General features: G+C 39.3%; 1 protein-coding gene across 5 annotated transcripts in view; it reads left to right on the forward strand.

Moving 5' to 3' along the window:
* ANKEF1 (ankyrin repeat and EF-hand domain containing 1) overlaps window positions 1-22,438 on the forward strand; it is a 54,304-nt gene extending 31,866 nt beyond the window's left edge. For 4 of the 5 annotated variants that reach the window (XM_003252633.4, XM_030821984.1, XM_030821981.1 and 1 more), the window contains 2 exons: window positions 211-348; window positions 1,259-3,136. In XM_003252633.4, the coding sequence (XP_003252681.1) occupies window positions 211-348; window positions 1,259-1,417 (297 nt within the window). In that variant the 3' untranslated portion in view covers window positions 1,418-3,136. Of the gene's footprint in view, window positions 1-210; window positions 349-1,258; window positions 3,137-22,365 lie in introns of those variants that run through there. The other variant, XM_030821982.1, reaches the window with a different exon arrangement.
* Window positions 22,439-25,709: the final 3,271 nt, after the last annotated feature.

Genomic DNA, 25,709 nt, shown 5'->3' on the forward strand with positions numbered 1-25,709 from the left:
TCGCGCACAGTGCGCTTCACCGACTGTCCTGCACCCACTGTTAGGCACTCCCTAGTGAGATGAAACCGGTACCTCAAGCAGAAATGCAGAAATCACCCGTCTTCTGTGTCGCTGGGGCTGGGAGCTGGAGACCGGAGCTGTTCCTATTCGGCCATCTTGGCTCCACCCCTGTAGTTCTACAATTTATAATTTTTTTGGTCTTACTTCCAGGAACCACTGTCATCAATTTATGGTGTACCAACCACATCAGAGGGAAAGAAAGTACAGAAGGATAATGTGGTTCATCTCAATTCATTGATTACCAGTGGTTACACTAAGAAAGTGGATATCACATTTATTCCACGGAAGGTAAGTGCTTTGAAAAGATTTTCATAGCATGGTAGAAGCTCATAATGTCATTTTTTCAAAAGCTTTTTATGTAGAATATCCAAACAAATCTACACAGTTTGTCTTTCATAGTTACTATTTGTGAATGTTCTTTTGCCAGGTTCTGCTACTTTCAACTCAGTATGCCCAAGTAATAGCTCCTGGCATCTAGTTCTCTTTCTATTACTATTTCTGTATTGAGCTTTACATTTTCCTAGAAAGGTTGAAGTCTTTCTGAATCAATGGCATGTTCTGCAGCTGTTTAATCACTACTCCTAAGGATACTTTTTTTTGGTACTTCTCAGACCCAACCCTTCTTTGTACTTACTACTACCAGCTCATGCAGAAGTTTCATATAAATCAAGACTGGATTTATTCAGTAGCTTCTGAAAACATCCACAACTAAAGAGGTGGAGACATCTTTTGGAGAAAAGAGTTGTCCTTCCATTGGCCATCCAACCAGGCTGAACAAGCAACTCCCCTCGCCTTCTATTATAAAAATAATTTTGACTTCTACATAAGACGTATAGGTAGTAAACCTAGATGATCTTCTAATTCCTTTGCTTCCCTGTTTTGGCTTCCTAAAAAACGAACAGCAGCTGGTCTGAGCATAACTGGCCAGAGAAGTAACTGAAGAATATTTCCGACATGAGTTGTCTAGACAGTCATCATCAAAAACAGTGATGCTCAGGCAACCACTACTGTCATATGAGCGGGGGGTGGGGGCGGGTAAGAAGTTAAAACACATCTAAAAGAAAATTTAATAGTTTTAAGTTAAAACTATAAATAAATTTTTAAGTTAAAACTGTGTATTGAAAATTGTGTGGATATTAGCATATTTACTGGCTGTCATACTCATACCTGCTCGGGCACGGCTATTTTTCTTTTTAAGATTTGGAGTCCTGAAGCCACAACAGCAGAGCTGATCAGGAAGAGGGAACTACGGCGAGAGAGGTTTACACATGAGGTGGACTTCGACGATTTTATGATGCCTTTTCAGAAGAACATCACAGAGAAAGCTCGAGCACTGGAAGCTGCCTTGAAGACCTAAGTCATAGCAGTTATTTCTTGGGGTAAATGCCTTGAGGCCCAGGGACCAATCTTTGGAGAAAGTAGACATTTCCATCAAAGCCAAAGCAATCCATATACCAAAAACTTGTTACCAAGTATTTCTTTTTGCTTTAACAACTATAAATATTCTGAGCTGTCTAGAGAAAAGATGTATGTTATTTTGAAATGAATGGTATGTCATTCTGGATAAATCCCCAAGCCTCCTTATGAGTGTAGTGAAATACATGACATGTGGGTTATAAACACTGCTGTCAAAAGATTTACCAGGTCTACACCATTGTGCTTATTATTTTTTTAATTATTTTTTTTTTATTAAATACAGAGTCTCACTATATTGCCCCAGCTGGTCTTGAACTCTTGAGCTCAAGCAATCCTCCCAAGTTGGCCATCCAAAGTGCTGGGATTATAGGCATGAGCTACTGTGCCCAGCCTGCTTATTGAAAATACATTTCTAGTGGAAATTGATGAAAACAATTTAGGTTTTGGAAAAAGAAGTAATATTTAATCTTTTAAGGAAGGAGTTTATTTCTCACATGCCATTATAAACTATGTGTGTTAGATACCTTGGGTTGAATACACTTTTAACAGCCCTAGCTGTTAAAAGCCCTAGCCCTAGATAGATAGATATTAGGTTGGTGCAAAAGTAACTGCGGTTTTTGCCATGACCTTTAATTGCGGCAAAAACTGCAATTACTTTAGCTCCAACCTGGTAGCTAGGTAGCTAGCTAGCTAGCTAGAAAGACAGATAGATATATAGATGATAGATAGATAGATAGATAGATGATAGATAGATAGATAGATAGATAGATGATAGATAGATAATTTATTGCAAATAATTGGTTTACATAATTTTGGGCCCCAGATGGTCAAGTGCTAAATTTGTAGAGTAGGCTATCAGGAAGTGCAGGCTAGAAACATGCAGGAGCTGTCCCTGAAGTCCACAAGTGGAATTTCTTCTTCAACACGGAAACCTCAGTTTTGTTCATACACCTAAATACTTCAGTATGTCTTTCCTAAAATAAAAGGCATCCGTTTACCAAACCAGATTACGATTGTCAAAATTTCAGCTGTCGTTAAAGCGACTGATGGGATCAGGTTTGCCTAGATTATCTAAGACAATCTCCTTTACTTAAAGTCAATGAATTGTAAATGTTGGTTGCACGTACACAATTCCTTCACCACAACACCTAAGATATTTGATTGAGTTACTGGGTGCTATAACCTAGCCAAGTTGAGACATAAAACTGACCATCTCTGGAGGTGTACTCTGGAGTAAAAAGCTAGCTGAGGCATTACTCACACCAGGAAATGCAGTGGGTACTGAACAGGAGCTCAAAAAATATCCAATGTCTCATCGACAGAAAGAAGCCACTTTAGAATCTGCCTTACCAGAAGGCACTGACTCCAGATTATAGCTCTGTCAGTCACGTATGGATTAAACCCCTTTCCTCTAACCTCCTCCCTCTCTTTCCAACCTTGGAGGGACCTTTCACAGGAGCCAGTCAGGGAGGAGAAGGGAAGAGAGAGAGTGAAGCAGGTAACCAGGCCCACCCCTCTGGAGGAGATAGACCTGAACAGGGGTTGTTTACAAGCGTTGCATTTGGAGCCCAGAGATTTGCTATTACAGCTAAATTTTGTCTGTTTTGTAAGGTTTTGGTTTGTTTTTTTGTTCTCTCTTTTCTTTTTGTTTTGAGATAATTTCATATTTATGGAAAAGTTGCAATAATCTGACAAAGAATTCTTATATGCCCTTTACCCAGATTACCTAAATGTTAACCACTTGCCACATTTGCTTTATCTCTTTCTCCCTCTACATATATGCGTATGTATGTTTAATTTTTTTCCCGAACTATTTGTGTCCATTGAAGACATGATGAAGACATGATGTTCTTCACATGATGTTTTTGTATTTGTATGTCAGTTGAAGACATGATGTTTTAAATATTTCATTGTGTATTTCCTAAAATCACGATGTTCTTTTGAATAACAATATTACCATTGGCAAAATAAGGAAATTAACACTTAAGTGAACTATTTAATCTATAGACCTTATTCAGATTTTGCTATTTACCCCAGTAATTTCCTTTGTACTCCTAGGTCATGAAATACATTCACTTGTCTCATCTCTTTAGTCTCTTTTAGTTTAGAACAGCCTGTTTTTCTTGTTTGTTTGTTTGTTTGTTTATGACAGTATATAAGAAGAACACAAGCCAGTTATCTTGTAAAATGTCTCTCAACTTTGGTTTGTCTTAAATGTCTTCAAGAATAGATTCAGGTGATGCTTTTGGGGCAGCAGTGCTACAGATGTCATTGCACCCTTCTCAGTACATCATATCAGGAGGCACATGATGTTGATACCTGATGTAAACTTTAACTGCATTTGCAGTTGAGAGAAATGTAAATAAAAGTAAAGCTGCAGTAATAAATCATAACTGCATAAATTAACTGTAGTACATACTGTACAACTGTAATAATTTCATAGCCACCTCCTGTTGCTATTGTGTTGAGTTCAATTGTTGTCTTTTCTCAAGCTTACTTTATTGTACAAATACAGTATTTATAACATACAAAATATGTGTTAATTGACTGATTATAATATGGGTAAGGCCTTTGGTCAATAGTAAGCTATTAGTATCCAAGATTTTGGAGAAGCAAAACTTATACATAGATTTTTGACTGCAAGGAGAGTAGGTGCCGGTAGCTCTCTAGTAGTTTTCCTTGTACTTAATGAATATCTGATGGATAGATACTTTGAAACTATGGAAATTTCCTTCTATTTTCATACTTTCACCTACTAATTTTAGCATCCATGGATAATTCTTGCCTAAAATAATTATTACAGTGACAGTTGCCATAAAATAATTTCTACATTTTATTGTTCTTTCCATTTCTTACTTGGCCTTCTGCTGTTGGGCAGAGCTTTCTTTTTTTCCTTATTAATTTATGTACTCAAATCAGTATAGACTCATGCATTCCTTTTTTATTTAATTGAATTATATATGTGTGGGGACCAACTCAGAACTCCAGAATTGGTATAAAGATTATTTTAAGCCAAAGACATTTGAGATTTAACATACCATATGCAGGGAAAAAAAAAAAGTCTTCTCAGACCTTTGCTTATCTGACTACGAGCAGTAACTTCTAGGAAATAAGGCTGCCATAAATTCCTCTTCAGGTTTGATCTACTTCTAGAACACAAGTAATCCTACCCCAAATCCCTTCTCCAGAAGTGTTGTATGACCCCGAAGGAAATTTAAGGACCATTTATACCTGTATAGATAAACATTATCACATACTTTTTTATCTCCTGTTTGTTCACCTGAAAACTCATGTATCTTTTTAAAAAGTCATTGTGTTTACATAAATGTCTTCTCCCCCTCCCCTCTGCTTATCAAGATGATTATAAACCACCAATTTTAACTATCCCTTTGAGTTACTCATCACTGAGTTCTCCCAAGTATATATGCCTTGCACGCATAAACTTTTTTATCCTGTTAAAATGCCTTTTGTCAGTTTAATTCACAGGCTCCAGGCATTGAACCTAAGAGGGTAGAGGAAAAGTTAATCCTTCCCTATGTGATCCTTTACTCTCATTATTAATTTTGATGCTCAAATTGTCCCTAATTTAACTAGTGGAAAACCCTTCAAGTTGGCTCCTGATAAAAAGACATTTTGTTTTCTAAAACAATCACAGGACTCTTTATTTCTTGAATGTGAGGGAAAATGCCCACCTTTGGCTTCGCTCAGGAACAAGGAAAATGAATCTGCAACAGCAGATTTTCAGAGGTGATCACTTTCTGTTTTCACTCTAGTGAGCACAACATTTTTTAAATGTCAGTTTGATAGATAGTGGTGTCCTGGGATCACCTTCAGCCACTTGCAAATATAAACTGAGAGTAAGCATCAATGTTAGGTCTTATTAACTCTCTTTCCCTACATACGGAGTGTTTGAATTCATTTTAATGGCTCAACATGTTTAAAGGGGAATTGTGAGAGGGGAACAGTCACAAAATTGAATGTGTTTATCTGGAGTTTAATGCTGAACCCAGACATAGCAGAGCCACAGTTCTAACAATGGCCCATAAGAACATCAGTGCTATTCAAAGAGTGATCCACAGGCCAGCAGCATCAGCACCACAGGGAGCTTACTCCCACTACCCACTGCCCAACATTATAGTACTGAAGCCTATACAAGCGTAACGAAAATTCTGTAGAGGAAATCTTACTGGCATAAAAAGACTGTCAATGTTGCATGAAAAGTACCTACATTATAAGTAGTATAACATCAGACTTGCAAATGCGCAACATGTACATAAATAGTAATTTTTCTGGGTCTTTATGAGTTATCTGACCTTCATTGTTTTATTTTGGCTTACCTGTATTTTCTGTTTCTCTTTTTTCTTTTTTCTTTTTTTTCACGATGTACACGTATTACTTTGGAATTAACCATTTAAAAAAAAAAAGAAAAGAAAAAACACAAGTTAACACCGAAGTCCATAATACCAAAGTGAGTTTGTTAGTATTTGCCTCTTTTATGCCTTTTTGTGCATTGCATTAAGATTCTCTCAGAAGAACAGAGCCAAGAATTCAGGAGCAAATGATGTGTGAAGGAAGTGCTCCCAGGGGAGAGCAGTATGGGGTGAGGGCTATGAAACAGGACAGAGAAATGAAAGTTGCCAAACAAGGGTGTACTTTCAGATGAAACCACAGCTTCTGAGTAGCCCGTGGGGAGCTGTAGCACACAGGCAAGGAGCTGGGCTTCTGGGTTCCTGTATCAGCCAGTAGCTGCAGGATTGAGGGTGTACTGGTGAGGCTGTTCCAGTGCTCGAGGGCAAGTCTGCAAAGGCCGTGGTGGGAATTATTGGCTAGAAAGCATGCAGAAGCTGTAACTGCGTGCATAGCACAGGAAAGGGGACACATGCACTTATCTTTAAATTTACACTTTGGTGAACTGGGTAAGACTGTGGGTTTTGTATTAGCAGACCTGGATTTGAATCTGCATATTGTTAGTCATCTGCATTTACTGCCTGCTTGCCAATGGATCAAGTTACAAATGGTCATGACTCCGAATTTCATCATTTATAAAGTAGGGATAATAATACGTCCCTCAATGAACTCTTATGAGACTCTAGTGGAATAACGTCTTTAAGGATGCTCAGTCTGTGCCTATGCCTGGTTGGTGGTCAATATATGGTTTGTTTTTAACCATCTTTCAGTCTCTAGAGGAAAAGTGAACCAAAAGAAGGCACAAGAAGGAATAAGGACCCAGACCCGAAGAGTCAGAACAGAAAAGGCTTCCTGGAGCAGATCCACTTTCAGACCTTCAAAGTCATTTCAACATATATACATTTTTTTTTTTTTTTTTTTTTTTTTTGAGACAGGGTCTCGCTGGAGCACAGTAGCATGATCTCAGCTCACTGCAACCTCCACCTCCTGGGTTCAAGCGATTCTCCTGCCTCCTACCGATTTTTTGTATTTTTAGTAGAGATGGGGTTTCACCATGTTGGCCAGGCTGGTCTCAAACTCCTGACTTCAAGTGATCCTCCTGTTTCCACCTCCCAAAATACTGGGATTACAGGCGTGAGCCACCTCACCTGGCCCTAAATATGTAGATATTTTATCTACGTATTTATCTACTTTATCTAGTTTCTGATAGAGAAAAATGAAAACTCCCTATTTGCCAGGAGATATACTTACTAATTTCAGTATAGTTCCGGTGGATAGTGGCCCAAAGGTTATCTAGCTAATTACTAGTTAGGTAATTAAAATAATGTCTTAGATCAAGCTTCCTAGAAATAGAAGCTGAGATGGGGACTCTAGTGCAAGTGACTTATTAAGAAGGAACATGTCAGGGAATGAGAGAAGCAGAATAAAGCAGGGAAAGACCTGAGGGAAGGATATGATCTCAGGAGGGCGTTAGCACCAGCCTAATTTCCTGGGGAGCTTTGGAGGATGAATGGAACCACAGAGGTTGGTCCTGCCCAGAGGGAAGAAGCCTGGGCTGTTATATCCTGCATCAATCAGTCATTAACCAGCCCCTTGTCGGGAGAGAAACCTTACAAGTGTCACCTGGCTGATTCGCAAGGTGGCTCTGATCAGCCAAAGGCAATCCCCAGAGAAGTGGGTAACACTTAGCCTCCAACCACAGCAGCTGAGTGGATGGGCCAGCTGGTTAAGGGGATCTGGGCAGCGCACCAACAGCATCTGCTACAAATGGCATGCTCTTGTGTGCACAGTTCAGGTACGAAATTTCAGAAGGTGACTCCTTGAGATCACTTTGCACGACACACTTTGTTTTTAAAAAGAATGTAACTTCAACAAACTTCCGAACTTGCCTCATTGTTAAGAATAAAGATGAATGAGCAAGAACAGCATTGATAACTGATTTGGCAGCTAGTTGAAAGGGGAATCACAAATCCCAGTGGTGGTTTCCGCTTCTTCAAACTTGAGTGTTATCAATGGTTAAAAATTATAAACATGAGACACAGAAAGATGTACTCAGCCTTGTGCTAAGGATAAGGTCATGTCTAATTGGTACAAATCAATCATCCCCAGTGAAGTTAGTTTAGCAACTTTTATTAAATTCACAATGTAGCCATGAAAAGTGCCCAAGAGAACTACTGAGCCTGTAGTTTTTTCAAAAAGGGTGGTGTAAAAATAGAGAAATGAGAAAATTCAAATGCCTTCTCCACACAGGCATAAATTTGAAGTAAATAGTCATCTGAACTATGGTATTATTAACTATTTACACAGTATGTATATTTTGTTATATGGATTTGTATTTCTGTAACAGTGCATCCTAGGGGAAGTTTACAAATGAAGGTAGATGGGGTGTGTGTGTATATCAAATAACCACATGCTAATATTCTTAGATCCTTAGGTAATTATTACTACATCACGAATTTTATCTGAGTAATAAGGAAGAACTGAATATTCTGTTGAGATTCTGGAACTTACTGGAGATTTCTTTTATCCTAGATAAATAATTGAGTATTGTGTGATGTATGATGTGATATGTGTGTGTAGGTATGTGTTTATTCAGGATTAATAATGATGGTATTTTCCATTTAGCTTCAGTAAATAAGAGTTTGAAGAGGAATGAATATGCAAAAAAAGCTTTATTTTTCATAGGCTTAATGACTTTTTGTAAGATGGTTTGAAATAGCCATATATTTTTCTAAATATGGGAGATTGTTATGTTCTTCGTTATTGAGACCCGTAAGCTGCAGTTTGATGCTTTCCACTGAAAAGCATTAGAAGTGAGAAAAATAAGTGAGAGAAATAAGTATTCTCTCATAAAAATTAAATAATGAAATTAACACATACAGAATTAAATGAGTAATGAGTATTATTGATGTCTGAATATATTTCAAGCTAAAGCAACACTTCCCAACACTTCCCAAAGCTAACAAGTCAGCCAGAAGGAGGATTGATCAGCAATAGAAGATCATGGAATGAGAGTACCTAGGCAGACCTTGTGTGTTTAGACTCTGCAGACCTCTGTTCCATATAACACATGCGTCTCAGTTAGAGATTGAGACTTTTCATGCTGTCCAAGGCTGCTACCACTAGAATGCTGAATCTATCAGCAGCCCTTGTTCTACACACAGTTTGGTTTTATTCACTCAGCATATATTTATTGAGCACCGAAAATGAAAATCCTAGGTCTGTTCCTTGCTCTCTTCATGGTGCATGACAGGAGAGCAATTCATCCAGTTTGTATGTCCCAGGTTTCTGCATTATTTGGCTTCCAGTTGGATCCAGACAACAGGAGACAACAAAAGATGAGAGAGGGAGGTGAGGAAAAGCCAGGTAGTTCCCGTTTTCCATCTTTGCCTTCGTCAGCATCCCCGGCAACAGCTGTGTCTGTCTCCGCCATGGCCCCACTCCCCACTGCGTGGGGAGCTGTGTATCCTGCTATGGTCCTAGCCTCCCCAAGGTGACTCTGGCCCCTAGGCTCTGGTAGTACTACCCACTCTCTCTGTCCCTTAAGCCTCCAAGGGTGGTATCAGCTTCTTTTGTTGTTAGTCTCAGGGCTGCCTCATTGTGCTCCGGTTGTTTCCTCAGCCTCTTCTATCACTTGTGCAACCAAATCCTCCCATTAACTTCGTTTCTGTAGGAACTCAGAGTAGTTTCTGCTTCCCCACTTGGATCCTGATTAATCATGTATCAAGCACAGTGGCATGTCTGGAGAAAATGGAATGCAAAACCAGAAATAGCCCCTGCCCTCATGGAGCTTATAGTTTGGTAGGAAAAGCATATTTTAATAGAATAATCCTAAAATACATATGAGACGATTGCACAGGATTGAATAATTGAAGATTATCAAAAGACTCACAAGATTTCGCAGTGTGTACTTGAGTAAGGTTTTAATACAGGTGAAGGATACATCAGGACACAGAGCACAGACGATCACAGAGGGGTCTAGGGCTTCCAGGCACAGCCCCCTAGGGTCAATTTTAGTCATTCAGGACAGGACACTTTTTATCTTCAGATTACATACTATCAACATAAGTGTGAGTCCAGGTATGTATTTATTGAGGGGTCTTTCATACCCACCAGCCATGTAGTTAAACCCAGGCTGTGTAACCTATTAGACGAGGTGCAAACTATCAGTCTATACATTCCTAAACAATGTAGACAAGCTAATACATGCTGCCTCCAAGGGAATTTTGAGCTTTAAATAGCACATTGCACATTATAAAGTCCTCACTAGCACATTTCATTCTTATCTTGACCAGATTTCAAGCATCCCAGGAGACAAACACAGGGCTACCCCAGGATAGCTGCAAGGTAACCCTACCTTATACAACATAAGAACTTACAGTGGTGCTACAGAATCGGGGAAATTTTCACTAATGAAATGGTATTTTAGCTGAACTCTAAGGAATGAGTGAGGAATTAAGTTGACCCTGAGGGAAGAGAGGAATCGAGTAGAAGCAGCAGCATTTTGCAGTGCAGACCCATTCCAGCAAGTGAAACAAAAGCAATGTGACAAGAAATAAATAAAAAATGGTCAGGGAAAAGAGGCCAAAGCCACATCCTGGAGAGATCTGTAAGACAACCATATGGATTTGGAAAGTGATGGATTTCCATTTGATTCTGCTGATTCGTCCCTTGTCCTAGAAATTTTCTTGACTTTAGCAACACCACAGTTTCCTGGTGCTTCTCAATATCCTTTGTAACCATCCTTTTTGCATCAGGACTCTCAGCACCAGCAGACAATAATGAGAGAATTATTAAGACTTAGAAAAAGAGAATTCTTAACACAGAATTTCAAGGGGTGGATTGAGCAAGATTGGACGCAAAACGTCTTCCCTTAAAACCCTTTCTCTCTTCCTTGTTTGCTGACATTCTCACTGTCTGGCTCCCTTGCTCTCTCTACTTGGCTTTAGTCTGTGTGAGCTCCAACCTTAGCCAGAATGTAGCAAAGATGTCCACCAGAAGCTCCAGGGTTACATCCTAGAACTCCAAGTGAAATGAGGTACTCTTTCCCAACCGGTCCTGTGAAAACCCTGATTGCACTCTCAATGGTCAGGCTTGAGTCAAGGGTCTTTCTCCACAATTGTCATTATACCACAGGATACAAGATTCTGATTGGCCAGATCATGTTGTTAGCCCATGACTCAGGGAATGAGTCACTCTACCAAAACACTCAGACTGCTAGTTGTATAGGTGTGGGCTCCCAAGAAAAAGCAGGGATTATTCTTCCCCCAAAAAAGAGTTAGGGATGCTGGAAAGGCAGAAAGAAAAAGGAAGGGAAGGGGAAGGGGTAAAGGAAAGAAAAAGAGAGTAGAAAGAAGGAAAGAAAGAAAAAGAGAAAGAGGAAAGAGAAAGACGAAAGGAAGGAAGGAAGGAAGGAAGGAAGGAAGCAAGGAAGGAAGAAAGAAAGAAAGAAAAAAAGAAAGAAAGAAAGAAAGAGAAAAAGAAAAGGAAGGAAGGAAAAGGAAGGAAGGAAGGAAAAGGAAGGGAGGAAGGAAAAAGGAGACAGGAAGGAAGGAAGAAAGAAAAAGAAGAAAAAAGAGAGGAGAAGAAAAGAAAGGAATAAAGAAAGAAGAGAAAGATGGAGAAGAAAACAAACCAAAAAAGTGGCTACTACAACCTCCGCCTGACCGTTAAATGTCAGAATTTCTCAAGACTCATTTCCAAGCCTTCATCTCACACTATGAGCTCTCCCTAGGCAAGCTCATTTGCACTGTCTCCTTGGAATGACTACCACATTTGTCTCTTAAGCTCAGTTATTTCATCTAAGCCCACAGAAACATATTTAATTATACTTGACATCAGTTCTTGAACTTACAAACACTCCTGAAACTCAACAATTCTCAAATCAAACTTTAGACCTCCACTGCCCATCCTTAAGTCTGGTTTACTTCGAGTGTTTTCTAATTCAGTAATGGAACCACCAACATTCTGCTATGAAAGCCAAACTCCCAGATATCACCATGACTTGCTTCCCCAAGCACCCATCCACCCCAATTCAACTCCATTTAATCTCATAAATTCTTGTGACTCTTCCTCCTACTATCTCCACCTGTACCACCGTAGTCTACCTTATTATCTTACCCAGAAAACTAGTAAGAAATATTCTGATCTGTTCTTTTTATCTCCTTCTCTCCTGCAGTCTATCTATACATTGATGCCAGACAAGTCTTTTCAAAGATGAAAAGTGATTACTTCAGTACTCTACCTACCATCTAATTAAAATACTTTCAAAATTACCGTTTTTCTTAATAATATAAGACAATGTACATGAGCATGGCCTATGATCCCCTGAGTGGTCTGAGCACACTTACTCCTCTCCCAGGTCAGGCCTTTAAACACTCTGCTCTAGACAGTCTGTTATTTTATTTTATGTACCTGCTCCCACCTTCCATTAAGTTTTTGCATATCCTCCTTTACCAGGAATTCATTCTCCCTCCTCTTCCCCAACCCCTCATCTGCTTAATTTTCCATTCCTTTTTCATCTCAGGGAAATCATCTCTTTGTTAGGGCAGGCTTCCTCACCTTCCTCATGAGGTTAGATTCTCTTCCTATACACATTCATAGATCACAATGCACCTTCCTTCACAGCACTTACCACAGTTGCAACTGTATCTTCACCAGTGCAATTAATTGAATAATATTTAATTATTTGACACCATAACTGTCATGACTGAACATTCCAAAATATACCACATATTTTCTGGCCACATTGATGGGATTATAATGTAATATAAACCTGAATTATTTTAAAACTTATGCACAGCTGAAAATCACATATGTACTTTCTCAGTGCCTCTTTATGTGGAGAGTTTCTCTTATCCTAATTCATCCCTGACTATTGTACTCATGAGTTCCTGCCTCTGTTCTTTAGAATGGTTTCCTTTTTTTTTTTTTCTGCTGGACTGTATTAGCTTTCCCTTTTGCCACTGGGAACATAGCTGTTTGTAGCCATCCCAGGTCTATAAGTAACCTAAATGGCTGCTTATAATTTCTGCCCACTAGGAGAGGGACTCCTTTACTCCATTAGTCTCCTGTTTGAATCTTAACTCTGCCCCAGGCTTCAGGATACATAAACATTGCCAATCATTCTTAGGAAGTGAAGAGATTGCAAATAAGCAAAGAAAAAGTAGTTTTAAATATTCTTTCCAAATGACCTTGCAAGAGTTTTTTCCATTTTTAGAGGGAATAGTGGGAGTCAGAACTGGCAGAATAAAAACAGTGTATTCCTAGACCATATATCAGCAGATAAATGTGTTCTGCAGCATTAAAATTACCCTTGTGGTGCTCATTCCTGGATGTACCATGTGTTCTGTGATGTAAATCAGTACATAGCCTTATATTTTCCTCTGTGTCATGGACCCACAGAATTGCAGTAGCATGAACTGGTTGGCAACAAAATTCTTTCCAGTGCTTCATAAAGCCTTTGGCTTTTCTTCATTTGATATGTGTGAGTGGGAATGCACAAAAAACAAGAACAGATGATATTATTTAAACCAGTTGGTAAGAAATGTCTGACAAGAAAAAAGAAAACATATGTATCGATTCAAGTGCAGTAATTGGCTTGGCGGTTTTCTATATTATCCTTTCTACTTGTAAAAATCATCTCAAATGCAGCAAAATGTTCTTAAATCCTTTATACTTCATTCTAAAAGTCAATAGTCCAAAGAGGTTAACTCTTTTTGGGTTTTTGGAAAACAAAACAAAAACCAGAAAAGAGAACATAAATGTTTTCATTTTTATCTAAACTTTTCTGGTTGTTGCTGGTTTTTCCATCTCCACTTCATTATTGCTAACATGGAATTATTGATAAAGTTTAAAAGAAGAGAAACACAAATTCAGATTTTAGGAACTCACTTGAAATCCTTACTTAAAGACTAAAAGTCATTCATTTATTCATTTCATTCAATAAATACTAAGGATCTACTATTTTCCAGTTGGCCTCTTTGGCACTGGTGTATAATGCTACACACAGCACTCACTGCTTCCTTGGTTCCTGCCACCATAATAGGGAGATAGCAATGAAATAAACACAGCTATACTGTTACAAATTGGGATGCGTGTTACCATGGAAAAGTACTGGGTGGAGTTTTAGTCTGAGAGTCAGGGAGTGCCTCTCTGAAGAAATGTCTACTATGAGACCTAAAGAATGAGTAGAAGCTGTCGGATTAAGGGAAGGAAAGGTGTTTTAGCCTGTTTTCTGCTACTATAACAGAATACCACAAACCGTGTAATTTATAAACAATAGACATTTATTTGGTTCATAGTTCTGGAGGCTGGGAAGTCCAAGGTCAAGGGGCTGCATCTGGCGAGGGCCTCCTTGTTGCACCATAACATGGTGGAAGGGCAAACAAACAAGTGAGACAGAGAGAAAAAGTAGGCCAAACACTCAAGATAACAACTAACCCACTGCCAAGCTAACAGCATTAACCCATTCATAAGGACAGAGCCCTCATGACTAACCTCTTAAAAGCCCCACTGCCTGATAGAACTATATTGACAATTAAATTTCAATATGAACTATGGAGAACAGTTTGGAGGCTCCTCAAGAAACTGAAAAAATAGCTACCATATGCTCTAGCAATCCCACTGCTGGGTATATACCCAAAGTAAAGGAAATCAATATATTGAAGGGATATCTGCACTTCCATGTTTGTTGCAGCTCTGTTCACAATAGGCAAGATTCAGAAGCAAACTAAGTGTCCATCAAGAGATGAATGGATAAAGAAAATGTGGTACTTATACACAATGGAGTACTATTCAGCCATAAAAAAGAATGAGATCCTGTCATTTGCAGCAACATGGGTGGAACTGGAGGTCATTATATTAAGAGAAATAAGCCAGGAAAGAAAAGACAAACATTGCATGTTGTCACCTATTTGTGGGATCTAAAAATCAAAACGATGGAACCCAAGGAGATGGAGAGTAGAAGGATGGTTACCAGAGGCTGGGAAGGGTAGTGGGGAAATGGGAGAAAGGGTAGAAAAGGTTAATGAGTACAAACAATAATTAGAATGAATGAATAAGGCCTGGTATTTGATAGCACAATAGGGTGACTGTAGTCAATAGTAATTTAATTATAAATTTAAAAATAACTATAATTGGATTGTTTATACCAGAAAAGACAGATGCTTGAGGTGATGGATAGCCCATTTTTCCATGATGCGATTACACATTGCATACCTGTATCTAAACATCTCATATACCTCCTGATGCAACTACCATGTATCCACAAAAATTAAAAATAAAACATTATATAAAAATTTCAATATAATTTTCAAAGGGGATACTCTATAGTGGTGTGGGGAGGCAATCTACACATGAGGGGGCAATACCTGCCACAACTCTGATGCCAGAAAGAGCCTGGCTTGGTGAAGAGCAGGAAGAAAACCAGAAAAGCTTGCACAAAGATGGCGGTAGCAAGGGGAAGCCAGCTTAGGACAAGGTTGAAGCGGAGGACTGGCCAGATATCGAGGAACTGGCAGGGAAGAGTAAGGAGTGTGGATTTCTTTCCAAGTTCAACTGGTTTTCACATTGCTGATAGCATCTCCCAAGTGATTACAAGTCACATTGCTCTGTGTCATCCATAAATTATCCTCAAGAACTCCTAGGGCCATAACAATTTTATGAAGGACTCAGCTCTGATAACAGAAAGTCAATATTTTTAGTCTCTAGCTTTTCAAGTAGGCAGCTGGAAGTGTAGCCAAAGGATTTCAGATTTCACAAATGTGAGAGCAAGAGACATCTGCTAGTCTCTGTTCAATCTCTAATTTTCCTGTGTCTTTCTAAGTGACACAGAATTAGTAGGCTTAGAATTTGCTATAAAAACTTGTTAAATTCATGCTTTGTTCTTTAACAGCATCTTAGCTCTTCTGCTTACCAGCTTTGTGACTTGACAAGCTGTTTGACCTCTCAGATTCTGTTTTCTCGTGTATAAAATAGGGACACACTACAGTAGTGATTAGTACTATTCACCAAATATTTCCTGTTCTCTCCACTCTAAACACATGGTAGGATTATACTCTGCCCCATTCCCTTGTAGTTAGGTGGTGTCAGGTGACTAGTTTTGACGAATGAGCTATGCATGGAAGTGATGTTTGCCATTTCCAGGCTGGAGCTTTTGATTGCAGGTGTAAGGCTGTCTGAGCAATCCTCCCCTCTGCTGCCGGCCGCTCTGTCAGCCTAGGAGATATGAAGTAGGATGCAGAGTTGCCCATCAATGGACATGGTGGGTTATAAGCAACGGGGACTTTAGGTTACTGACCAGCCTCACTAACAGACTTACTTCATAGGTTTGTGATAAGAACTTGTATTCATCCATTCTTGCACTGCTATTAAAAATACCTGAGACTGGGTAATTTGTAAAGAAAAGAGGTTTACAGTCCCACCAACAGTGTAAAAGTGTTCCTATTTCTCCACATCCTCTCCAGCACCTGTTGTTTCCTGATTTTTTAATGATGGCCATTCTAACCGGTATGAGATGGTATCTCACTGTGGTTTTGATTTGCATTTCTCTGATGGCCAGTGATGATGAGCATTTCTTCATGTGTTTTTTGGCTGCATAAATGTCTTCTTTTGAGAAGTGTCTGTTCATGTCCTTCGCCCACTTTTTGATGGGGTTGTTTGTTTTATTCTTGTAAATTTGTTAGTTCAACCATTGTGGAAGTCAGTGTGGCGATTCCTCAGGGATCTAGAACTAGAAATACCATTTGACCCAGCCATCCCATTACTGGGTATATACCCAAAGGACTATAAATCATGCTGCTATAAAGACACATGCACACGTATGTTTATTGCGGCACTGTTCACAATAGCAGAGTTGGAACCAACCCAAATGTCCAACAATGATAGACTGGATTAAGAAAATGTGGCACATATACACCATGGAATACTATGCAGCCATAAAAAATGATGAGTTCATGTCCTTTGTAGGGACATGGATGAAACTGGAAAACATCATTCTCAGTAAACTATCGCAAGGACAAAAAACCAAACACCGCATGTTCTCACTCATAGGTGGGAATTGAACAATGAGAACTCATGGACACAGGAAGGGGAACATCACACTCCGGGGACTGTTGTGGGGTTGGGGGAAGGGGGAGGGACAGCATTAGGAGATATACCTAATGCTAAATGACACGTTAATGGGTGCAGGAAATCAACATGGCACATGGATACATATGTAACAAACCTGCACATTGTGCACATGTACCCTAAAACCTAAAGTATAATAAAAATAAAATAAAATAAAATAAAAAGAAAAAGAAAAAGAAAAAGGAAAAGAAAAGAGGTTTAATTGGCTCACAGTTCTGCAGGCTGTACAGGAAGCATAGCAGCTTCTGGCTCAGGGGAGACTTCAGAAAGCTTCCAATTACAGCAGAAGGCAAAGGGGCAGTGAGGCACTTCATGGCCAGAGTAGGAGGAAGAGAGAGGTGGGGAGGTGCCGCACACTTTTAAACAACCAGCTCTCATGAGAATTCACTCACTATCCAGTATCAAGCAGCAGATGATGCTAAACCTTTCATGAGAACTCTGCCCCATGATCCACTCGCCTCCCACCAGGCCCCTTCTCCAACACTGGGGATTATAATTTGACATGAGATTTGGGCAGGGACACAGATCCATACCATATCAGAATTTAATGAGATAATAGACACTAGGCAATTGCTATACTATCTGGCACACTACGAAGTGCTAAATATAGGCTTCTGTATTTCAGGTAAGCATTACTGGATTTCTCTGCCCAAGTATTAGCATTTGCGTAGCTTTCAGGATTTAATTTTCAGGCCTAGAATTGAATGATTCAAGTTACCATTAGAAATATTTACTCTGACATTTAATTGTACATGCAAATTATTGGTCATCAAGTTTGTAAATCATATTTTTGGTTTATGATAATATGTGATATGCAAGAACCTCCAAGAACTGAACATTACTTTGCTCACAAAAGTAAACTCATAATGGCTGAAAACATATCTAATCTGCTTTTCAATAAATAGTGATATGCAACTGATAGCTCTTGCCAAATGTAATTGAGATAAATCTTAACTGTTTGAAAATATTAAAGAAGTGTTTACTTTTAATTCATTACCGATGCAAAATGTTTGGGTTTAAAGGAGAAAATCAAAAGAAAACATTCTAAAATAATATTGATTTCTTTCTCTCCTTGCCATTTTTGCAAACATACTCTACCTGTAAATACGCACCTGCATAAATTATGACTAAATCTATTTTTACTGCTTCACAGTAAATCTTTTGCTGAATATATGGGGCCTTAATCTCCGGTGTATTATGTACTAAAGGCTAATAGATTTGGCAGCAAAAATAGACAGTTATATTCCATTAAAAACCAACTCCATAATTCATGACTGGACTTGGGGTCTGCTTCCAGCCCAATGGCACACCTAGCTCCCAAAGCTCTAAAACAAATTTTCCAGTTTTATAATTGCCAGAGTTATGTTTTTCTCCATTTAAAAAGCACATCAATATTTATGTTGTTTTCCATGTGTTCTCAAAATGACAGCTTAAATGATTTGACAATAAGTAAGATTTGATTAAATACAGTAATCCCTTGACAGGGTGGTTTATTTGATTATTCAAATTATTAATCATCATGCCATCTATTTAATTTTTTAATACTTAAATGAACTTTTTCTTGTAAAAGAAAATCTTGTAAAACAAAATCATATCAGAGAAAGCCCTGCAAATTACAAGGAAGAAAATAATCACTCACAATTCCAACCCTAGAAAAATATCACTGTTGACCACTTGAGGACTTTACCCTAGTCCTTTTATTCTGCAAACATTTGCCATAGAGGTGCCATAGAACACAAAATAATATATGCTGTTTGTAAATATTTGTGTATAATTATAAATGCAATCTATATAGTTCCTTATAAGGAAATACAAAAAATTATTAAGACAAAAACATAACCCAGGGAAAAACCATCAGAGATAGTCATTATTCATATTTTATTCACCCAGTCATTATTCACCTAAAAGCAGCCATTACTTAGCTACTTTAGTGTTCACCCAAAAGGTGTATTCTGCAGAATTGTCCTTAGCAGGGCAATTGCATTTTCCAGAGTGCCAAATATTTACTCACTTTTGAGTTCGAGCACCCACACACATCATGCATGTGCAATATGAAGCCACAACAACGTGTTACACTCTGTTGTTATCAATGTAAATAAAACCTAGCCTGTCCTCTCCAAGAGCTCCAGGTCTGAGGAGGATATAGACTAGGAAACAATTATAATACAGAGTGATTAATGCTAGGACTTGAGATAGGCTCAAGATGCCATGGCACTGCGATGGAACACAAACCTCGTCTGGTGGAGGAGAAGGTTTCAGGGAAACCAAAAGCTTCCTGGGGGCTTTGCAGTAAGGCTAGTTCTCAATGGACGCAGCCAAAGACAGAGGAAGAGAGCCGCCAGTGAGCATATGCAGTCTAGGATCAAAGGCAATTCCATATGGTTGGAGGATAGAAAGATAGTGACAGGAGATGAGGTGGGAGAAGTTGGCCTGCAGGATTCGTATTCCATAATAAGAGCCTGAATTTTATGCAAAATACAACAAAGCAGTTAAGCAGCAGAGTGACATATTCAGGTATGCATTTAAGAAAGAGCACTCTGGCTGCAGGAGGGGATGGATAAGACATGTGGCAACGCTGAAGCTAAAGAGAACAGTAAACAATGGTCATCATCCAGATTAGAAATACAGAGAGCCTAAATGAAGGCAGCAGTAATATAATGAATATTAAGAAAGTCAAGGAGGCTTAGACTGTTCCTATCTACATGCAGCTTGGGGATTAACCTCAGATGTTGATCATGCTTGCCAAATTATTAGTAAGACAATATCTCAAGACCTGCCTTGTTAATCTCCTTTCAGTCTTATGATATGAGGTTAAAAACAAGGCAAATAATATACCTTGGATTCTATTCTAAAGGGATCAATGTAAGAAACCTGGGTAAAATTCTGACACTATAATTGAAATCCAGGAACACGGGCCTATGCTACATCACATACGGAGAGCAGATGGCTCAGAGTGATCATCTCAAGAACTTCTCCTTGGGCAACGTGACTTTTGCAAAAGAACTAGGAAAGTGTTCCTTTGGGCCATGGTGATTTATCAAGGCTAGAAGTTGAAGAGATAATAAATCTATTCTGAACAATATACTTACTAAATCATAGTCATTTATAGTCCTCTCATGAGACAGGTACTCAAATGGGTACACATTTGCTAGGTAAACAAATGTATTGCATGGGGAATTAGGGATTTACAGCTAGCAGGGGACATTGAGGCTCAATATTGATGGTTTTCTTTTTCCATTTCGGTTGCTAACATGATTTATTTGCAGTTTTCTTAATCAAGGTGACTGACACAGAAACCTATCTAAATTTTTTAGCACAGCAGTTAAAGCAGTCCACAATACATAATTTGGCTCCTAAATAATTTCTCCCCCAACAATTAGAACTTTCTGAAACTGCTTTAAATCGCCTTATGAGGGTATCATGAGTTTGTGGTCATTGGAAGTATTAAAAAAAAAAGCCTGGAATATCAGTAATGAAATGCATCAAGCAGGAATCATACATACATTGAAATACTGGTTCATAGTTTTGAGGGTGTTTTCTTTTTTTTCTGTTGCAGCTATGTGGAGATATGCTTATGTATTAATTGTTTTTCTTGCTAACACTGTATAAGCAAATTCAACTAAATTGATATAAGATTTTGGATACGAGGTTAGAAAACCTGATACCTAGAATTATTTTAACACACATTTTTCAAGTTTGCTTATGACTTCACTAGGTTAGAACTTCTTAAAAAGCAATGCTTTAAACATTTTATTCATTCAACCTTTATTGAAAGCCAACATTGTGTTGCTGGATATGCAAAAATAAATCATGTATAGTGGGCTATTAAAAATTTTTATCAACTTACAAACTGAGTACAGGTATCTACTCTCACTTAGCAAAAAATAAATTGATTAAAATAATCCATAATAGTACATAAAAAATTAAAATCTTCCATTAGAGGAAGAAAATTTGTGAAGAATTTCTAGGAGATAGAAAATAATTACGTACAGAGAAGATAATTCAAAATACATGTTGGAGAAAATTACTCTTTCAAAAGCCAGACATGGCCAGAGAAACTGGAAGGGAAGAAGATAGAACTGAAGGGAAACATGGCAGAGGGGAACACCCCATCATGTGATGGCGAGAAATGCTGTTTCCACCTGAATGAATTCCCAAAATCTACAAAACAGAAAAGAGAGATCTGAGCTGTATTCATAATTCTTTAACGTTTTCAGTATTCTCTCCAGCACTGCTTACTGAACTTGTTCAGGAGTGAAGCCCTGTGTCCCCTGGGAGTGTGCTGCACTGGCAAGAAGAAATGGATGACTCACAATTTTGACAGTGACTCTAAAGAAAGAAAAAAAATCTGTGACTCAGGGCCTTGGGGAGAAGACATCTCTTCAAAAACTCATCTGATTTTTTTTATGCCATGTAATTACTCAGAGAACATTAAGAGTCTAAAAAATTTCAACACTGGTGTCTAAGAGATATGGAATTACCTTTTGCCTGAGATGCTGGAAACAGTGGGGGCAAGTTTGTAACTAGAAAGAATTGAGCAAGTCCAGGATCAGGTATCCAAATTGCCCTCTCTGCTGTTGGCATAGGGGATTGAGATTTTCTGGGTCTTAAGTAAGGTTTTCTTTTTATCTAAGGAACTATAGTTTCTATGCAGCTCCGAGGGGGCTTAGAGAAACCTAGCGTGGAAAAAAGAAACTGTCAAAGCAGTGTTTGGTGAAATGAGATGGGAAATTTCATGAATGGTGGGCACAGAGAAACTGACTAGACAAGAGAACATGAACATTATAATGATATCAAATGGAAAATTTGAAAGTTTATTTTGAAGGAGATGGCTAAAAACAATTTTATTCTGAATGAGAATGTGATTGCCAAGAATCAGTCTTCAAGCAATCCAGGATTTAAATTTCCTTGTTCTAGGCTCAGAATTTAAATAGGCAAAATGCAGGAGTTCGAGGCTGTATGAGCTATGATCATGCCTCTGCACTCCAGCATGGGTACAACAGCGAGACTGTATCTAAAAGAATAAAAATAAATAAAATGAAAAATAAATGGGCAACAGGAAAGACTTTAAGACCACTCTCCCCTCGCTGTTCATATGGCTGGGTTCTTCCCATTATCCAGGTTTCAATTTTAAGATCACATCCTTACATATAGTTTTCACTGAATACTTAGCAATTTGATCTTATATAACACATTGAAATGCAACACGTGTGTTTCAAAGTCAAGCGATTAGAAGACTATGGGCCCTAACTGCTGTTTATGGAAGTATGCATCCATAGCAAATGCTGTCAGAGCTCCCATGCACACCCAATTCCATTAACAGTCTCCTCTGATCCTTCTTCTCACTGACAGCCTCTCACCAAGTGCTGGTGCTCTCCCTGAGGATTTTCTCTGGCTGCAGGAGCATGTTTCAGCATGCAGGGCAGACTGGAAGAATCTGTGAGTTGATGCCTCAGGAAGCAGCCCTCAACAGACATCAGACAGGAAATGCTGGATAAATATCCCAACTCCTCACCTCTTGGGTAGGACAACACTGAGGAATGTCCTGCAAAGTCTCCCTAGAGTCCCAAAGGGCCTGAGCCCCAGTTACCCACAGCAGCAATTCTGCACATTAGCACACTCCTTTAGTAATTTTCCTCCTTTCCTGTCTTATTTCCCCTCTCCTGTCCAGTGTTTCCTGGGATCATTCCCGAAGCAAGTCACTTGCACTCACATCCACATCTCTACTTCTGGGGAGTCCCAAACTCAAAAGGCATTTTTCTACAAAGGAAAATCAAATATAAAAGAAAGTAGAGTAAGAAGAGTTGGGACCAACAATGACTGATGATTAAGGAGCAAGAATAGCGGCAATTAAAAACTGTAGATAACACTATGGATGCACTGATGACACAGTGTCTTGGCCAAGCCCTGTGGGAATTCATACTGTTTGCCTGTGTGCAGCAGCGATGCAAGTTTTGCAGTGCTGTGAAATATTTAGTGGACACTGACTTTCACAGAATCCTGGACTACTGTTCTCAATAAGCTCCAGTATTGTGCTATTTCAAATGTAGAAATACCAAATTTTACTAATTGTGAGCTCCTGATATAGTAACTTACTAGCAGGTAGCACTTGGTTATATATTTAAAAATGAAATGATATCATATGGCATATCATTTCCCATAATAAAGAAAAAGCTCTCAGTGTTCTATCAGTTTGGGCCCTTAAGACTCCGGATAGGCAGGTAGATGCTGGACCACACTGTCTTCCTGCACTAAAAACAGGTTGCAGACGCTGGGTAAAACCCCAAGAACCACAAGCAGATGCCCACTGTTTTCCTGGCAGCCTGACCCTTGCACCGCAAATACTTTAAAAAATAAGTTCCCAGTTCTTAAAAGAGCAAACATATCTTTAAAGGAAAAAGAAAAAATACACAAAAGTCTTACCGACCTTGGGTTTAATATTTACTCTTCTCTTTCTTAGGTCAAAGCTACTGAGTATAAACTGGGCTCCTGCCAGGTTCTTACCATATTCCTTCAATGGCTATTTTTCAGGCAGCTCTGTTTTCTGGAAGAGATAAGAAAATAGCACCTGGGAGGAGATGAGCCATGCTTGTGTTACTGAGCGATTCTAACATGTTTGGTGGGGGAGAGGCACATAGATGTTAAATCATTCACCCTTGGCAGAGAACATCCTTTGGGTAGAGTGTTTCTTATCCTCCTCCACCTAGAAGCCTTGTTTCTAGTTTCCTGTGCTTGCAAGCTTGTCTCTCCCAACTAGGCTGCAAATGAATTGAGAGCAAGGATCTTGTCTAATTTACCTCTACATCCCCAGGACAATAAGCAAGGGTGTAAATGCCTAGTTGCCTTGCCCAGGTAAAGAGAAAAGCAACCTGAGGCGAGATTCCACTGCAGCGCCCCCTGCAGGCTCCACAGACGTGGTCTGAATTCACCGCCAGCTTCACTTCCTTCCATTCCCTGTCCTACTTGCCCCATTCCTTTACTGTCTCTGTGGAGCCTTCCTTAGTAAAGCACTTGCACCCAATTCTCAAGGTTTGCTTATGAAGATCAACAGCTATGACATCAACCCATAGGACAAAAAAACAGAGCACTGGAAGCAAAGTAGGCAATAGAAAAATTAATGACTGCCATGTCGTCTTAGAGAAGGATCCTCGATTTCCACTCAAATTAGCTTGAGTGGAAAGTTTACAGAGGACTCTACATTGCTAGAAGTACTGGATGGGCTTCGGGGAATTCACAAGTCACCTTTACTTGCTAGAGCTACATGGTGTCTCTCCTCTGTTTCTCTCAGCACTTGTACTCGTCTTTTTTGCTGTAGTCCCATATTGCCTATGATGTTTTACTCTAATGTAATGTGTTTGCACATGACTGTGGCTTCCGAAGGCAAAAAAAACTCTTGCCCTGACTCTACAGAGAACTAACTTATCCAGTCCCTTAATTCTGTAGGTCCAAATGCCAGACAAAAATAAAATAAAATGAAAAAACAGACTCTGATGAGCCCAACCAAGGTCAAGTCCCTGCCCCATCCCCATCAGATTCAACAGTGGAAACAGGGTCATCTCCCATGACAAAACCACTTCTTTGACAGTACTGTGGGCATGAGTGGACTTTTTCGGGAGGAATTATGCACTCAGGGCAAGGACTGACATCTGTAGGGCAATAACAAGCCAAGACATTGTTTAGCCTTCAAGCCTCTCAATGTTGGCCCTGCCCTATCCAGCCAAGGGTGAAGATTCCCAGTCCTCTTGAACATGCTCCATCAACTCCATTCTCATGGGCTTGCTCACTGTCTACCAACATACTGGGCTAAATTTGCCTCCAGGCTTCCTCTCATTGTCCCTCAAATTATACAGGCGTTTGCTCTTTTCTGAAAACACTATCCTTCATTTCCTACTTTCTCCATGAAGCCTTTCCCAGAATTCCAATTGTCCTCTAATGCCTAAATGAACATTTTATTTTGTCCATTTACCCATTGATGCATGGTAGCACCAGGGTTGTCTTCCTTACTTAGAGAATAAGTTCCTTCAAATCAGGGAGAGACCATGCCTCCTATTTCTTCTGTTTCACCTATATCATTTGGCACAATTCTGAGCACTTGTCAGCAAAACATAGCTGCTTCTCCCTAATGTACTGAATGAAGTAGATAAAGCTTTTCTACAGCACCTATTTCAGTGCCTTAATCATAGGCTGGATAAGAAACTTTTTGTACTACTGCCCCTTGGGCCTCACCACTACAGCATGAGCTTATTCCACTTCAACTGCCAGGATCTGTATCTCTTTGCCAGAGGGCTTTTTCCCAAGCAGCAGGAAGCCTTTCTGGCCTTGGGCATAGTAGACTGGATAGTCTGGAAAATTAATTGCTGGCAGCACTCAATTCAGGAGCTGGTGGATGTAACCCAGCTCCCTCACCCCTCCATAGTGTGTCCGGACTTGGTTCCTTCCAGTGGGTTCATGGTCTCGCTGGCTTCAAGAATGGAGCTGCGGACCTTCGCGGTGAGTGTTACAGCCCTTAAAGATGACACGGACCCAAAGAGTGAGCGGTAGCAAGGTTTATCGTGAAGAGCGAAAGGACAAATCTTCCACACAGCGTGGAAGGGGACCCGAGCAGGTTGCCAATGCTGGGTGGGGTGGCCAGATTTTATTCCCTTATTTTCCCCTCCCATGTTCCATTTCTGTCCTATCAGAGTGCCCTTTTTTCA

Source organism: Nomascus leucogenys, chromosome 11 (genome assembly GCF_006542625.1).
Source record: "Nomascus leucogenys isolate Asia chromosome 11, Asia_NLE_v1, whole genome shotgun sequence".
NCBI lineage: Eukaryota > Metazoa > Chordata > Mammalia > Primates > Hylobatidae > Nomascus > Nomascus leucogenys.